The sequence below is a fragment of the Podarcis pityusensis genome (assembly GCF_964106645.2).
Source record: "Podarcis pityusensis genome assembly, chromosome: 5".
NCBI classification, from domain to species: Eukaryota; Metazoa; Chordata; class Lepidosauria; order Squamata; family Lacertidae; genus Podarcis; species Podarcis pityusensis.
Genome location: NC_138032.1, coordinates 69542297 through 69560474, shown reverse-complemented (window position 1 = coordinate 69560474; position 18178 = coordinate 69542297). Strand labels below are relative to the sequence as shown.

At 50.4% G+C, this 18178-nt stretch overlaps 1 protein-coding gene across 4 annotated transcripts in view; it reads left to right on the top strand.

Moving 5' to 3' along the window:
* The window catches only part of LRRC20 (leucine rich repeat containing 20), an 89667-nt gene that overhangs the window by 58247 nt on the left and 13242 nt on the right, over positions 1-18178 (top strand). The window contains exon 5 of one of the 4 annotated variants that reach the window (XM_081004790.1): positions 8133-8264. The exons of the other annotated variants lie outside the window; for them this stretch is intronic. Coding sequence (XP_080860916.1) covers positions 8133-8233 — 101 coding nt within the window. The 3' untranslated portion in view covers positions 8234-8264. Of the gene's footprint in view, positions 1-8132; positions 8265-18178 lie in introns of those variants that run through there. 4 annotated transcript variants of the gene reach the window in all.

Here is an 18178-nt window from a genome sequence, read left to right as displayed (position 1 = left end):
TCCCCACTGTATACGCTAGGTGACTAATCATAATCTATTTGACGGATCAAAACTTTACAAAAAGGGACATTTATTTCTGTTTCCATACATAACATGCATGACTCCACACAACCGTAGGAGGAAGTATTATATTGTGAACGGCAATTTCATAATGCTAATTCGACTTTAAGACATTTTCAGGAACAAAGCTCAACTTAAGTTGTTGTTTGTGGAGGCAGGAGTTAAACATGAGCCTTCTGGTTAACAGCTGGACACACTTAACCCATTGTGCCACCTGCCTGTCAGGAGCCATTGACACTGATGACTTTGTGTCAATAACAATAATACAGAGCCCCTGCAGAAATGAGGCAGTTGCAAGATTCTTGACCAAGCATGTCCCTCGCTTTGTGCTTTGTACTTGCTTCTAGCCATGCACACATAATGATCATTGATGGATGGATGGATTGCACCTATATCCCACCTTTCCTCCAAGGAGCTCTGAGTAGTGTACATGGTTATCCATTTTATCCTCACAACAGCCCTGTGAGGTAGGTTAGGCTGAGAGGCAGTGACTGGCCTAAGGTCACCCAGTGAGCTTCAGGGCTGGGTGGGGATTTGAACCCTGGTCTCCCAGGTGCTAGTCCAACACTCGCAAGCACTACACGACACTGACTTTAATCATCAAATTCAGATTGCAAGTTCCACTGAGAAACAAGAAGGAGGTGTCAGCATTCTCAGAGTCAATCCTCAGCTTTGCAGAGTTTTGGTTCCCCCTCCCAGCAAAAAACCCCTTAAAAACTTCCTAGCGGGGCATATTTGGTAGTCATGGAATATTGACAATTGAAAAACAAAAACGGGAAATTAATGGGGGTGGGATATGATGTCCCTGGGGAAGGGGAACAGCGCTTTCCCTGCTTTGGGAAGGAGGTGGGAGGGCACAAGGACCCTGCCAGAGCCTTGCACCTCCTTCCCAAAGCCCAGTGCCGAAGGCTGGGGTGGGGGGCATCAAATTTTGGGCTTGCTGCTCGCCCTCATGCAACAAGTCCTGTGGGTTCTGTGTCAAAGTACTCTTGTGGCCCATTTTATATGAAAAGCTGGACCGCCCTGGTAGGTGGATAACACCTAAAACCAGTGTGCCACTAAAAACAAACGAATAACCAGTGCTGGGAGTAAATGTCAAGTACTGAATCCCCTGTGCATAAACAAACAGAAGCCAGGTAATTTCCTGTACATGATGGCATTGATCCCATTAGGAATGCTACATGCTTGGCATATTTCTGCATCAGTTTCAATTTGCTTAAGGCGTGATTTGTTGTGAAGAGTGCTCAGCTCTCAGTGGAATGTTGATTTAAAGGAGGAGGGGGAGAAGAAAGAAAGAAAGAAAGAAAGAAAGAAAGAAAGAAAGAAAGAAAGAAATCAGCACAAAGAGTTTTTCCTGCAGCAGTGATTCAACTTCTTTGAGTCACAGATGTGCCCAGTTTTCAAGGGTGTGTCACGCACGGTCAAACTCTGCATGCTGTCTCATAGACACACATGGCACATAATCCAGGGAATGGGGAACCTGGCGGGGCCTTCTTGATGTTGCTGAACTCCCAGCTTCCATCAGCCCCAGCCAGCATGCCCAGTGGTCAGGCATGAGAGGAGTTGTAAGTCAGCAACACCTGAACCTCTGCACTCTGCGGGCGAAGGCTTCTTGCAGATTCTATCTTTTCAGGAGCTCCATTACCCACAACGTAGGAATCGGGCCTTTAGTGTGGTGGCATCTACATTTCGGATTTCCCTCCCCTTGAATATTAGGCGGTTGCACCCCTGCTGTCTTTTTGACACCCAGTGAAGACCTCCCTCTTTGGACAAGCCTTTTGAGTTCTCCCCCACTTCTGCATCTGTACTGGAATTGCTCTTAAGCGACTTTCAATTTATTTTATGTATTTATATTCCACCTTTTCTCCAGGGAGCTCAAGGCGGCTGACATGCTTGTCCCCCATTCCATTTTACCCTCACAACCACCCTGCGAGGTAAGCTAGACTGGGAGATGGCAGCCAGCCCAAAGTCACCCAGTGAGCTTCATACAGAGTGAGGATTTGAACCCTGGTCTCCTAGGTCCTAGCTCAGCACTCTTACCACTGCAACACACTGACTCTCTCTTTATTTATTATTGTTTTATCACTGGTTTGCCATTTTGGGCTCCTTTCGTAGGACATGGGTTGCGGGTAGCGCTGTGGTCTAAACCACTGAGCCTATTGGGCTTGCCAATCAAAAGGTTGGCGGTTTGAATCCCCACGATGGGGTGAGCTCCCATTGCTGTGTCCCAGCTCCTGCCAACCTAGCAGTTTGAAAGCACGCCAGTGCAAGTAGATAAATAGGTATCGCTGCGGCGGGAAAGTAAACGGCGTTTCTGAGCGCTCTGGTCAGTGTTCTGTTGAGCCAGAAGCGGTTAAGTCATGCTGGTCACATGACCCAGAATGCTGTCTGTGGACAAGCGCCGGCTCCCTCAGCCTGAAAGCAAGATGAGCACCGCAACCCCACAGTCGCCTTTGACTGGACTTAACTGTCCAGGGGTCTTTTACCTTTATTTATTTATTTATTTATTTACCTACCTACCTACCTTTCGTAAGAAGGGAACAATCTAATACAGTGGTACCTCAGGTTAAGTACTTAATTCGTTCTGGAGGTCCATTCTTAACCTGAAACTGTTCTTAACCTGAGGTACCACTTTAACTAATGGGGCCTCCTGCTGCCGCTGCACCGCTGCTGCGCAATTTCTGTTCTCATCCTGAAGCAAAGTTCTCAACCTGAGGTACTATTTCTGGGTTAGCGGAGTCTGTAACCTGAAACGCCTGTAACCTGAAGCATCTGTAACCTGAGGTACCACTGTATCTGAGGGGCCACAGGTTCCCAAACCCTGACATAGACAATTTAGTGTGTACTTCAATTTTGCATGTGTATGTGTGTGCAATCAGACTGAGGGAGCAAGGCTGTCACACATATCTGTATGTACATATGCTCCAACTCGCACAGATTGTCTCTGCACCCTGGAGGAGGTGGGTGAAAGCCACACCCACACTGCATGGGCACACGGCAGCATAGGAAGAGGCCTTTGGGTCAAAAACCATTCGTGCCCACAATATAAGAAATTGCGACCTCCAACGCCTGCACCAGATTTCATGAGGATACCTCGATGTTCAACAGTGGTAGTTTGATCTTGCTCTAATGTTGCAAGCTGCCTTGAAAGGGCACCTGTGCATCTGACCCCCACTCGCCACTGACATGCACGCCCCCCCCCCCCCGAAGGTTGCCCACAAGGGAACGAGACCCTCAGGTAGAAGAAAGTTCCTCACTCCTGGATTCATCTGACTAGTGAGCATGGTTTGGATGTAGTTCAAATGATGTATACTTTGCCAAAGGAGAGAAAACAATCTTGGATTCAAGTCCTGTGAAGGCGATGTGGGGAGGGCCTTTCAAGGAGAATTTTTGATCACAATGGCCTTAAGGAATATGTACTTAGAAGTTCCAATATTCTTCCAAGAGCAAAGGGCTAGTGCAGCAATATTTTGTAGCGCCGATTTTACTAATGAAAGGCAGGAGCCTCTAATGATTGTTCAAGGCAGGCAACCTCTGCGCTGCTGCTGCCCACTAGACAGGGACAAAGAAGACAGCAATTACCTTAATTTCATCCCAGGCATACAGTTCTAAAAGACCTCTGCATCTGCTGCACGTTCCACCCAATCTCTCCTGTATAACAAGTATGTGTCACCGTTGTGAGAGCACAGGCATTGATCTGCTCCTTAATTGTACATATTCTGACTTCTGTTGCGATGCTGTCATAACCTGAACACCAACGGAGCCCATTAAACAAGAAAAGAAAAATGTCAAAAGAGCTAATGTCTTCCATGCATCAAAGGCAGAAAACCGAGACAGAAACACAATGAAGCTCTGATAAACAAACGCAAGATAAGAAAGCAGTTGTGAAAATTCGATAGAAAGACTGTATTCAAAGCCCAGAATATATCCTCTATATCAGTGGTGGGGGACATGTGGGGACTCCCCTAGACGTTGTGGACGGACTCCATCTCCCATCTCCCTGACTGTTGAGCATGCTAGCAGGAGTAGAGACGATGGGGACATCTGGGGAGCTACAGGTTCCATATTTCAGCTATAGAAGCATAGAATTATACAGTGGTGCCTCGCAAGACGAAATTAATCCGTTCCGCAAGTCTCTTCGTCTTGCGGTTTTTTCGTCTTGCGAAGCACGGCTATTAGCGGCTTAGCGGCTATTAGCGGCTTAGCGGCTATTAACGGCTTAGCGGCTTTAAGAAAAAGGAAACAAACTCGCAAGAACGTTTCATCTTGCGAAGCAAGCCCATAGGGAAATTCGTCTTGCGGAACGACTCAAAAAACGGAAAACTCTTTCGTCTTGCACGTTTTGCGTCTTGCGAGGCATTCGTCTTGCGAGGCACCACTGTAGAGGTGGAAGTGAGCCCAAGGTTCATCTAGTCCAGCCCCCCTGTAATGATTGATTGCATTTTTACTTGTCTTTTCTACATGATTTTGCTTCTAAGATTTAGAATTGGAGGATGCTGGGATAGATGTGGGGGACGGGAGGGAAAGAGCAAAGGAAGGGATGATTAGTATGTCTATAGGCATGGAGGGCAAAGAAGAACAGCAGTCAAAGAAACACTTCGGGGCACCACAGCCAAGATTCTAAAATTGCCAAGTTCTGTACTGATGCCACGTTCCATGACAGAACAGCAGACCCGTGGCTATGTAAAATGCATGCCGCCTTGGGAATCCTGTAGAAGATTACTATTTGGGGGAACCTAAATTGACTTTTGGAGCTTCTGCATTCTTCTTATTTCGTAATTGGCCAAAGTTTTTACCATCTGCTTCCAGTGAGTAGTACCCAGTGTCTACCTGGTCTCCAGAGTAATTGGAGTACTTAGGTCACAAGTCTACTAACCAAGATGTTTGACATAGCCCATCTACAGTGACTCAGCAAAGTAAACTACTAGGGACAATTCTTCCCAGAGAATAGTATGGACTATATATCGGCTGGGGACGCGGGTGGCGCTGTGGGTAAAACCTCAGTGCCTAGGACTTGCCGATCGTATGGTCGGCGGTTCGAATCCCTGCGGCGGGGTGAGCTCCCGTCTTTCGGTCCCAGCTCCTGCCCACCTAGCAGTTCGAAAGCACCCCTAAGTGCAAGTAGATAAATAGGTACCGCTTTATAGCGGGAAGGTAAACGGAGTTTCCGTGTGCTGCGCTGGTGCTGGCTTACCAGAGCAGCTTCGTCACGCTGGCCACGTGACCCGGAAGTGTCTCCGGACAGCGCTGGCTCACAGCCTCTTAAGTGAGATGAGCGCACAACCCTAGAGTCGGACACGACTGGCCCGTACGGGCAGGGGTACCTTTACCTTTACTATATATCGGCTATTGTTATTTAAATTATGAGGGCACCCTTTTAATTAAAAGGTTTTCTTTCCACTCCTCTGAAACATTCTTGTCAAAGAAGAATACCTTTTGTACTTAGTCAAAACACATCAAGGCAAACCATTCATGTGCTCTAAAGATAATACCCGCATTTGGACAAGGAAGCTTTGGGCTGGAAGAAGATCAGAAGTTTTTGTTTCTGATTTCAGTTAAGCACTGTTGAGTGTTATTTCCAAACCCTAAATTGTGCTTAATCTTAACTACAAGAAAGAAGATTCCACTTAAACATTAGGAAGAACTTCCTGACAGTAAGAGCTGTTCGACAGTGGAATTTGCTGGCAAGGAGTGTGGTGGAGTCTCCTTCTTTGGAGGTCTTTAAGCAGAGGCTTGACAACCATATGTCAGGAGTGCTCTGATGGTGTTTCCTGCTTGGCAGGGGGTTGGACTCGATGGCCCTTGTGGTCTCTTCCAACTCTATGATTCTATGATTCTATGATTAACTGTAGTGTGTTTGAAACAGGCCAGCTTCATTATCCATGGTTTGAAGCTGGCTTGTTTCAAAACCACAGTTAAGATTAGCCACAGTTTGTTGGGTTTTGATGACATGACAAACTGTGGTTAATTAGAAACAGAAGCAAAAGCTTCCAAACTCCTTTTCATGGCTGTGCTAGTAGAAGGGAGGGAGGAGGGGCTTGTCTAAGCTTGTGTCCATCATGATAAACCATGACATCTGAACACAGGCATGGAGGACGACTTATTGCAGCTTGTAAACTGACCAGCATGTTATTTACTGGGTTCCCAGATAAGTGTGGGATTCCTGCTAAGTAAAAGTCGCTTTGTAAGTTTTTCAGTGGTACCTGCTGTGAATTGTGTTACAAAAGAGAATTTCTCCTTTCCACTCAGAAGCTGAACTAAAATGCAATTGCTGTTTAGCTGTAAAACTCAATCAATGTCTTGCTGGGGAACCATTCATGGGTCCTTTCATCCTTGGAGCTTCCCCCACTTGCCATTGCTTCATATTACAATTGCTGGTAATTGAAGATCGGACTATAAAGTGATACAGAAGCTTCCAGTGAGGATCTTACCACTGTTAAATAATAAAATAAGCCATTGAAATGACTTACTGGCTGATAATGGAAGGAAATCACTATTCAGTTCGTTGTGATTTATGAAGGCAAACACCTCCTGAAACTTTTGCCAAAAAGCAAGAAGGAAAAACTTGCTTTTATGCTACCTGATTACTAAGACTTTGAATGGCACAGACTGATTTTATTCCTGCTTCTGCGTCCCCGTGCTAGAACTTACTCTGTGCTAGCGAATGGAAGAGAGATGGAGAGCAGAGAGGGAAGTCGCTTAAATTCATAATCCTCATTTCATCAGGGCACCTGGTCCTTGTATAACTGAAGTTCAGTTTGGCTACGATGCTGGTTGCATGCATTGCTACCAGAATCCCTTACCTGTGTAAGAGCTCTAGGCCGCAGGTGTCATGCTTTTAAAAAGTCCTACTGTCCTGGCCCTCACCAGATGAAGAACTCAAACTCTCAATTCTGCTTCTGCCCAAGACTTTATTGAGTAAATCAGATCGGTATGTAGGAAAGAAACTAGTTGCAAGGTGTAGCAGGTACAAGAAAGGCATAGTTGCATGGTGAAGATGTGAAGAGATTGATGAGTGACGTGCCCCTTCCTTCCTTCCTTCCTTCCACCTCCTTTTAGAAGAGTAGGGCAGGCTCAGCAGCTGGAGTGTTGGGACTGGGCAAGCAAATGGGCCCTTCTTTACTCATAGGGTTGTGCCTATGGGGTTTGTGATCAAGGGAGTCAGGAGTTGGATTCAGGGAAGGGACCAAGTGGGTTGGCTGGCAGAGAGGTGTTTGGCCCATGTTAGCAGGCACTCCTAAGTCAGGAACCTCCTAGAGTACAGTTGCTGCCACTACTGGCTGTCAACTGGGAGTAAGCCAGATACTGTGCTGGTACTGACGCCACCTCCATAGGCTAGGACACAGAGGCACCAGAGGCTAGTGCTAACAAACCCCATCTACTATGACTTCAAGTCCATGTGGCTGGGCTGAAGTGGCAACAGTGAGCTGTCTGAGTTTAATTCTGTTTTGGATATTACTGTATTTTTTTATGAGACAGTGCAGTGAGAGAGATACTGTAAATGCCAGGCATGAATCATCACCACAGGCAGGGCCGGATTCCGGTTTGATGAGGCCCTAAGCTACTGAAGGTCATGGGGCCCTTTATATGTCCAGCTGTCCTTTGTCAACAACCAATTGTCGCTGTTTTTCGTGTTGAATATATGCTATATGGTAATTTATGGACCTAATAGGTATCTAAAGCTATCTGAACGTAACAAAATATGTATTTTATCAAAGTAATTGTTGAACTGAAATACAATTAAGAAGAAGTATATTAATGGTGGAATAAAATTAAGAAGAAGTATATTAATAATGAAATAATTATTAAGCTCTAACTTAAAATGATTTTTATTCATAACAAACTTAATAGTGCAAACACATTGGCATTTGACAATAACGAAAGTTTTATTTTATTTGTTTTTATCTTCTGTTTTGGAAATGTACATCCAGGGGTTTTTTTTAAATTTTCTGGGGCCCCCCAAGAGAGTGGGGCCCTAAGCTATAGCTTGTTTAGCTTAAATGTAAATCTGGCACTGAGCACAGGTGATCAAATCAGAATTAGCTGCTTCAGCAACTCTGTTTTACCCTCAGAAAAAGAAGAATGTCCAGATCGTCTGGATTTGTTTGTGTCCTGTCCCAAAGAGATTATCTTAATTGGAAATGCCACCAAAGGAAACCGAAGGTGGCATTGACCTGAAAGTGAAGAATTGCGTACAGAACAGAAGCAGCCCTAAATCGTATTGCAGAGGTGGACAGATCACAAACTACAAGGCACTACAGAAACCTGAGAATTCAAAAATTCCATTTTAAAATTAGGTTTCTAGCCTTCATGATTGCAGGAAATAAGCTTAAAACACAATAAACTTAACACACAAGTCCACCAAACAGAAAACCTTCAGATATATTGTTTTCAGCTCTTGTGATTTCTAAGCTGAACTCTTGATTTAAGAAGCTTGACTTCCAAATCTCAACATTCTAAAGCCAGCCATAGTTAAACGCCATGACTACGATATTCACATATTCAAGAATAGCTGGGACAGGGTGAGGAATTGTAGTTTTCAAAATCCTAATGGGGAGTTCACTTACTTCCTGCAGCAGTCTTTATGTGCTGCTTTGAAGTTTATTCTTGATTGCCTAGAAGAGCAGGTCCCTGCTGGACTTCACATGTACCGTATTTTTTGCTCTATAAGATGCACCAGACCACAAGATGCACCTAGTTTTTGGAGGAGGAAAACAAGAAAAAAAATATTCTGAATCTCAGAAGCCAGAACAGCAAGAGGGATCGCTGCACAGCGAAAGCAGTGATCCCTCTTGCTGTTCTGGCTTCTGGGATAGCTGCGCAGCCTGCATTCGCTCCATAAGACGCACACACATTTCCCCTTACTTTTTAGGAGGGAAAAAGTGAGTCTTATAGAGCAAAAAATAAGGTATATTCTTTCTCGGCACTTTGAACTGCTGCCATTAAGCAAGACCCTTTTGAATGGGTTTTTTAAAATAATAATAATAATAGCATTTGGGGGCAAAAGAAGTACGCGTACCAGCAGGCTCCATAAGGCTCCTTTCAAATGTTTGTTGTTGTTTGAAAGAGGCTATGCACTTCTTCTGCATTTTGCTCCCACTTGCAGGAATCTGGCATCAGAAACATTATATTCAATCCCCAGATAATGAAGGGTTAGTGTTGCTGAGAAAGTGGGGTGCAAATAGCCTTGTCATTGTACAGCAGCTCATCATTGCTTTTTAATAATAATAATAATAATAAATTTTATTTATATCCCGCCCTCCCCAGCCGAAGCCGGGCTCAGGGCGGCTAACAACAATAAAACAGTACAAAAGTACAGCATAAACAACAGTCTAAAATCATTCGTTATAAAATTAATTAATTCAAGCCACTGGCAACTATTGAGCCAGAGCTCCGCGAAGATTGCCAAGGGAAGGAGTCAGGCTGTGCCCTGGCCAAAGGCCTGGTGGAACAGCTCTGTCTTGCAGGCCCTGCGGAAAGATGTCAAGTCCCGCAGGGCCCTGGTCTCTTGTGACAGAGTGTTCCACCAGATCGGAGCCACAGCCGAAAAAGCCCTGGCTCTAGTTGAGGCCAGCCTAACTTCTCTGTGGCCTGGGACCTTCAAGATGTTTTTATTCGAAGACCGTAAGTTTCTCTGTGGGGCATACCAGGAGAGGCGGTCCCGTAGGTACGAGGGTCCTAGGCCGTATAGGGCTTTAAAGGTTAAAACCAGCACCTTAAACCTGATCCTGTACTCCACCGGGAGCCAGTGCAGCTGGTATAGCACCGGATGAATGTGGTCTCGCAGCGAAGACCCCGTAAGGAGTCTCGCTGCAGCATTCTGCACCCGCTGGAGTTTCTGGGTCAGTCTCAAGGGCAGCCCCACGTAGAGCGAGTTACAATAATCCAGTCTGGAGGTGACCGTCACATGGATCACAGTGGCTAGGTCAGGGCGAGAGAGGTAAGGAGCCAACTGCTTAGCTTGGCGGAGATGGAAAAATGCCGCCTTTGTTATAGCTGCAATCTGCGCCTCCATAGAAAGGGAGGTGTCGAAGATTACACCCAAACTCTTAACGGACGGTGCTGGCACTAATTGCGCCCCCGCAAGAGATGGGAGTTGCCCCCCCAATCCCATATCGCCCCGTCCCAGCCACAGGACCTCTGTCTTCGAAGGATTTAGCTTCAACCGGCTCCCACGTAACCATCCAGCCACAGCTTCCAAACATCTGGTCAGTGTGTCTGGGGCCGAGTCAGGATGGCCATCCATCAACAGATAGAGTTGGGTGTCATCGGCATACTGATGGCAACCCAGCCCAAAACTCCGAACAAGCTGGGCGAGGGGGCGCATAAAGATGTTGAAAAGCATCGGGGAGAGTATCGCACCCTGAGGTACTCCACACACCAAGGAGTGGCGCTGTCAGAGCTGCTTCCAGATCCTAGCTCACAGAGGATCACGCTAGCCAGCGATCATTAAATAAAAGTCTTTATTGAGTTACAGTTTCCATTCTCAAGCTGCTGCGTGCAACTCTACGTCTCATGGTTAGATCGGCGAAGCTCCATCTGAGTCTCCGCCCTTTGTACACCAACTTAATATCCTAGCCTTGCTCCACCTTTTCCGCCTGACTGTTCTTCTCTGGGTCCCTCTGCCCCCCGGGGTCTCTTCCTTCCGGGATTCCTCTGACGCTGACGCTGACCCCCCTGACTCTTCTCCCTCCTTTCGGCGGGCTTTAGGACCTGGCTCCCTTTCCGGGCTGCCTACTGCGCCACCTTCCTGTGCATTTGAACTTGGTGCGCGCGCCCAACCTTCCACCTTCCGTCTGACCGTTTCTTCGCTCCCCGATGGAGGTGTGGCCACTCCTGACTCGTGCCCTCCCCCCTGTTGTGAGCTGCCAGCGCTTGACCCCTGGCGCCCTTCCTCTTCCCTGCTCTCTGGCGGTGACGCTGGTCCCGATTTCCAACTGCTCCCCTCTGAGTCCCCTCTGGCTTTATCTTCCTGGGGTGTCCCCCTAGGCTCCCCCCTTGCCCTGGCCACTGGTGCTCCTTTCTGTGAATCTTCTGATTCACTGGAAAGACTCGGAGATCTCGGGTCGTCGTCATCACTCATCTTTTCTTCTGCCTCCTCCCCCTCGCTCTCTGTTTCCTCCCTTGCTCTTGCCTCTGCTCCTGAACCCCTGACATCCATCCCCCCCTCGAAGCCCCCTCTTCCCCCCTCCCCTCCTTCCGGTGCGGGATCTGGGTGCTGCTGTGTCAGGGGGACGAATGTCGGATACAGTTCGCTTCCCGTGTCGGGCCGCCATCCGAAGTCTTCCGGTTCTTCCTCCCTGCTCTCGTTGACGACGGTCACCTCCGCTTCCATCTCTGTGCCGCCGTGCTCGAAACCCGGGTCGTCCCCGAAAACGTCCATGTCCGTCTCTCCCTCGTTGCCTTCTGGAGACGTTGCTCGTCCTGGACCCTCCGGCCACCTTCTGCGGAACTGCTCCTCTGGTCGATCATCCCACCAATACGAGGGTTCTGAAGCAGATCCCGAGGGTGACCCCTCCGGGGAACGGGCGTCTCGTGTCGGTTCCTCGTCCGAGTCGAACCCCCGGAACGTGCTGGCTGAAAGCGTGGGCGTGAAAAGCCAGTCGTCGAAAAAGTCTGCTGGCATTGGCCTATGTGGGAAGAGGGCATGAAACTCTTCTTTGAGCAGAGGTTCGTCTAAAGCGTAGCCCGGCACCCAGCTGTTGGCACTGGCCGGGGTGCCCTCCTTGGCGAGAAGGTATTCTACCCCCTCTTCCCCCCATCTGGAGTCCAAAATCTCCGTGACTTCGTTGATGCGCTCCTCCTGTGCCACTCCCCCTTGCCCGGTTCTCTCTCGGAGCGGACCCGGTGCCGTTCCTGGTTCCTGAAACCTGTGAGGTGCCTTGTAGGGAGTGAGCACCGATCTGTGGAACACCGGATGCATTCTGGAACCCTCCGGAAGAGCCAGCCTGAAAGCCACCGGGTTGACCTGTTCTTCGACTTGGTAGGGCCCCAGTTGTTTATGCCCTAGTTTCTTCTTCGCCAACGACCTGGCCGGCACTGCGTGGGCTGCTAACCAGACCCAGTCTCCCACATGGATCTCTTCGCCAACCCTTCTGTGTTTGTCCGCTTGTACCTTGTATGCGTGTTTAGCCAGCTCCAGGTGCCGCCGCAGCTGATCGTGGACCTCCTGCAACTCCGACGCGAACGCATCTGCTGTCTGCGGCTCCCCCTCCCCCATTCTTTCCAGTCCCGGGAAGGTTCTGGGGTGCCTCCCGTTGTTGGCGAAGAACGGCGTGACCCCCGTGGACACGTGCTTCGTGTTGTTGTAGGCGAACTCGGCGAGAGGCAGGTAATCCACCCACGTCGCAGGCTGTTGATTCGCATAACATCTCAGGTACTGCTGCATGATGGCATTGACCCGCTCCGCTTGCCCGTTGGTCTGCGGGTGTCTAGCCGACGCCAGGTTGATCTTGACGTTCAGGAAGCCCATCAGCCTCTGCCAGAAGTTCGAGATGAACTGTCGCCCTCGGTCGGACAGAATAGACCGCGGCAGACCGTGAACCTTGAACACATGGTCTATGAACAGTTTGGCGGTTTGTTCCGCCGTGGCCACCTTCGCACACGGAATGAAATGTGCCATCTTGGAGAACAAGTCCACCACCACCAGCACAGCCGTCTTGCCCCTCGAGCTGGGCAGATCCGTGACAAAGTCCAGGGCCACTCTCTCCCATGGTTCGAACGGAGTTTGCAGCGGTTCCAGCAGTCCGGCCGGCGGTCTGTGCACTGGTTTGGCCCTCTGGCAGGTGTCACACCTCGCCACGTAGTCCGCGACTTCCCCTCTCATTCCGGGCCACCAGAAGTCTCTGGCTACTAATTCCACCGTCTTCTCCTTGCCAAAGTGCCCGGCAGTGGGCGCGTCGTGCAGCTGCTGCAGTACCTTGGCGCGAAGTTCGTCTCCCGGCACGTAGATGGCCCCTTTACGGATGAGCAAACCATCTCGCAGCTGGAACTCGTCGGTCGCTGCCGTGCCCCTGTGCACCTCTGCCATCTTTGCTTGCGCGAAGGAGTCATCCTGCAACGCTCGTCGCACCGCATCCAGGTCAACTGTTGCCGCCGCGCACGCCCACACTGTCGGTGCGAAGATGTGCATGGCGGCCGCTGGCGTTGCCTCCTCCAGATACTGTGGCTTACGGGAGAGAGCATCCGCCATGATGTTGGTGTCCCCCGGGACATATTCTATTCGGAAGTCGAAATTCGCAAAGAACTCAGCCCAACGTATCTGCCTCTGGTTCAGGAACTGTGCCGTGCGCCAGTGCTCTAGATTCTTGTGGTCCGTGCAGACCTGCACCGTGTGCTTGGCGCCGATCAGGAAGTGCCTCCACGCTTTGAACGCTGCATGAATGGCCAGCAACTCCCTGTCCCAGATGGTGTAGTTCTGTTCGGACTTGCTGAGCTTCCTTGAATAAAACGCTCCCGGCCTCCAAACCCCCTGCGGGTCTTTCTGCAGCAGGACTGCTCCCACGGCTCTGTCTGAAGCGTCTGTCTCCACCCTCATCGGCCTGCTGGGGTTGACATGAAGCAGCTGCTCTTCCGACGCGAAGAGACGCTTGAGTGCCTGAAAGGACTGCTCCGCCTGCTCTGTCCAGATGAACTTCTTTTTCTTGGAGCTGAGCGTATCCGTGATGGCCGCTGTCTGCATCGCAAAGCCTTTGATAAACTTGCGATAGAAGTTCGCGAAGCCGACAAACCGTTGGACCTCCTTCCGGTTGCGTGGGCTTTTCCAATCCAACACTGCTCGGACCTTGGCGCTGTCCATGGCGAGCCCTTTATCAGACAACTTGTAGCCCAGGAAATCCACCTCCGTCACGTCGAATTGGCACTTCTCCAGCTTGGCGTAAAGCCTATGTTGCTGTAGTCTGCTCAGCACTTCCTTGACGTGTCTGTCATGCTCCTGCTGCGATTCCGAAAAGATCAGGATGTCATCCAAGAAACAGACGCACGTCTTGTAGAGGAGCCCCGCCAACACGTGATGCATGAAAGCTTGAAAAACGTGGGAGCCATTTTGCAATCCAAAAGGCATAACTCTATATTCGTAGGTGCCCAGGGGCGTGAACATGGCTGTCTTCCACTCATCTCCTTCCCGCATGCGAATGAGGTTGTATGCCCCTCGCAGGTCCAACTTGGTGAACACTCTGCCCTTCCGTACCTTTGCGAGGAGGTCGTCGATTCGGGGCATGGGGAAGTCCGATGGCTTGGTCACACTGTTCAAGATGCGAAAGTCCACTACAAGTCTTTTTTGGGGCGTGTCCCGCTTCTTAACAAAGAATACCGGACTGCCCCCCGCTGCCTTGGACTCTCGGATGAAACCGCGCTCCAAATTATGATCTATGAACTCTTTGAGTTCCTGCAGTTCGTCCTCAGACATGGAATACAGCTTCCCTTTGGGCAGCGCCGCCCCCGGCAGCAGGTCAATTTTGCAGTCATATGGTCTGTGGGGGGGTAGCCTGTCTGCCTCCTTCTCGCAGAAAACCTCCAAAAATTCCGCGTACTTGTGGGGAACCGCTTGCAGCGTGCCTAGCTGCAGCTGTGACTCCTCTTCCCCTCCTTCCTGCCTGGGCACGATGCAGTGTTCAGCGCAAAAGGAAGAGCTGAAGGTCAGCTGCCTCTGGTACCAAGCCAGCGTCGGGCTGTGCTTGTCCAGCCAACTCATGCCCAATACAATGGGCGTGTCCGATAGTTGAGTGACATTGAAGCTGATGATTTCCCTGTGATTCCCAAGTCGCATCACCATTGGTGGCGTCTGCTTCACCACTTGCCCCCCTAGCAGCTCCCTGCCATCCACCGTGACAACCTGCAGGGGCAGCGTGGCAGGCAGCAACTGTATAGCGTGCCGGTCGACAAAGTCCTGCCCTATAAAGTCCGCATTGCTTCCGGAGTCAATGGTGATTGGCACGTCCATGGTGATTCCATTGGGCAGCTGGAGCGACGCGGTGAGCTTCACTACCGGTTTGGGTGGGAGGGGGTCCATGGGCTGTAAAATCTCTGGGGACTGCTTCACTGACACGTCTGGCTGGGCCCCAGTGCCTCTTCTTCCAACCAGACTCCTTCGTTTCCCTGCTGTGGTTGTCCTTGCTGCGTTGCTGCAGTTACCATTGCTGAGGCTGCAGTGTGCTTGTGGAGCCTCTGGGGACACTCTTTCGCCATATGCTGTGGATCATCGCAGATGTAACACTTCCTGTTCCCTCTAGGAGGCTTCGCTTTCACTGCTGCCGGTGCTAGGGCTCTGGCTGCTGACTGAGCCCTTGCACCTCCAACCTCCATAGGTTCCGCTCCTCCTCCTGGCGGAGGCGTGGATTGCGCACGCGCTGCTTCTCTGGGAAGGAAGGAGGAGCCCCTGGCTGGTTCGCGCCCTCCACGCCCTTCGTCCCTGCTCCACGGACGTCCTTCCAGCCGCACCCCCACCGCCAGCGCCCTCTGAACGATCTCCTGCGTGGTCCGGGGTCTCTCCCCCCTCGCAATTTCATCTTTAACCGAGCCGTGCAATCCCTCCCAAAACAGGTCTCTTACAGGAGCCGAATCTCTGTCCCATTCCAGGGCACTGACCAAAGCGAAAAAGCGGGCATGGTACTGCCTTACGCTGGCCCTCCCTTGCTTCAGTCCATGTATCTCCTGCCGAGCAAGATCCACGTCAATGCTTGATAAAAAGCACCCATCCATCGCTTTAATAAAGGCATCCGCATTTTGGAGCGCCGGATCCTTATCTCTCCACAAATTGCGCAGCCATGCTTTAGCATCTCCATGCAAATGGGACATGATGAATCCCACTTTCTCTTGCTCATCTCTAAAGTCTTTGTTCAGCAGTTGCAGTGCACACATTACATCTGCTCTAAAGTTGGGGTACTGTTGCAAATTCCCATCGAAGTGAGAGACCAGACCGCCTGTTCGTCTCCCCAACCCAATCCCCTCCGGTTTGGGTGTCAGTTGCCCTTGCTTCGTAAGCACTTCCAACCTGACCTGGAGATCCCTGTAGGCGGCAGCTGCGTCCTCCTCTCTCTTCCTGGATGCAAGAGCCTCGGCATTCAGTCGTGTCACTGCTTCTCTGAGTTCCACTATCTGCTGTTCGGCCGTCATGTTGTCTGCCGTTCGTGAGCTCGCTAGTAGGCACCCGCTTTCTCTCCTCTCCGCGAGGACGTAGATGCCCACAATCTAGAGATGGAGCTTACTGTCAGAGCTGCTTCCAGATCCTAGCTCACAGAGGATCACGCTAGCCAGCGATCATTAAATAAAAGTCTTTATTGAGTTACAGTTTCCATTCTCAAGCTGCTGCGTGCAACTCTACGTCTCATGGTTAGATCGGCGAAGCTCCATCTGAGTCTCCGCCCTTTGTACACCAACTTAATATCCTAGCCTTGCTCCACCTTTTCCGCCTGACTGTTCTTCTCTGGGTCCCTCTGCCCCCCGGGGTCTCTTCCTTCCGGGATTCCTCTGACGCTGACCCCCCTGACTCTTCTCCCTCCTTTCGGCGGGCTTTAGGACCTGGCTCCCTTTCCGGGCTGCCTACTGCGCCACCTTCCTGTGCATTTGAACTTGGTGCGCGCGCCCAACCTTCCACCTTCCGTCTGACCGTTTCTTCGCTCCCCGATGGAGGTGTGGCCACTCCTGACTCGTGCCCTCCCCCCTGTTGTGAGCTGCCAGCGCTTGACCCCTGGCGCCCTTCCTCTTCCCTGCTCTCTGGCGGTGACGCTGGTCCCGATTTCCAACTGCTCCCCTCTGAGTCCCCTCTGGCTTTATCTTCCTGGGGTGTCCCCCTAGGCTCCCCCCTTGCCCTGGCCACTGGTGCTCCTTTCTGTGAATCTTCTGATTCACTGGAAAGACTCGGAGATCTCGGGTCGTCGTCATCACTCATCTTTTCTTCTGCCTCCTCCCCCTCGCTCTCTGTTTCCTCCCTTGCTCTTGCCTCTGCTCCTGAACCCCTGACAGGCGCGATGACAATTCCCCTCCAAGCGCCACCCTCTGTCCCCGACCAGAGAGAAACGAGCGCAGCCATTGAAGGACTGTGCCCTGGATCCCCACGTCGGCAAGGCGGTGGTCCAGAAGTTCATGATCGACCATGTCGAAAGCTGCTGACAGATCTAGAAGAATCAGCAGCCCCGACCCGCCTCGATCCAGCTGTCTACGAAGATCATCTGTTAGGGCAACCAGAGCCGTCTCGGTCCCATGACCAGCGCGGAAGCCGGACTGGAATGGATCCAGAGCCGATGTTTCATCCAGAAACCCACCAAGCTGTTCAGCAACCGCTCTCTCAATCACCTTACCCAGGAACGGAAGATTCGAAACCGGGCGGTAATTGGATAGATCTAAAGGATCTAATGATGTTTCTTTAAGAGCGGGCGCACCACTGCCTCCTTCAGTTCCCCTGGGAATGTCCCCGTGCCAAGGGACAAATTGATGATATCCCCCAGGAGGGCCCGCACCTCGTCTGGACATGCTCTAATCAGCCAAGATTAAAAGAAAATTGATGGCATACTCTAGTGAGGAAGGACACAGGCTGGAAAGAAATAACCACTCCTGTATATAATTGCAATCCCAGTTCTCTGAATGCTTGTCCAAAATAATAATAATAATAATAATAATAATAATAATAATAATAATTTATTTATATCCCGCCCTCCTCAGCCGAAGCTGGGCTCAGAGCGGCTAAAAATTGGCACTACATCTGCAAAAGAGGGGTGTATCAGCCAGCTTGTGGGAACCAAGGGTTTTGAAAATGTACCCCCCCCCAAAAAAAAACCTTTAGAAAAAACACCTGGGGGGACGGGGATCTCAACACTTCCAAGACTGGTGGCGACTGATGGTTGGCTCATTTTGGGGGCAGGGAGGTAGGAAACCAGATGGGATAGGAAATGATAATGGAATATCCTGAACAGCAACATGACACGCTGCAACATTTTGTTGCCAATGCCACTGGTTCCCTCTATTTCCCTCTATTTGTTCAGACTGTGAGCGCCATTGCCTATGTGGCCAGAATAGAACTGCTCCGTGTTCAAGAGAGAGGTATCGACAGCCCTTCCCGCCACCAGGGTTTGCAGAAGGACAAAAACAATTTGTGGGGGCTGAGGAACCATATGGGAGGGAA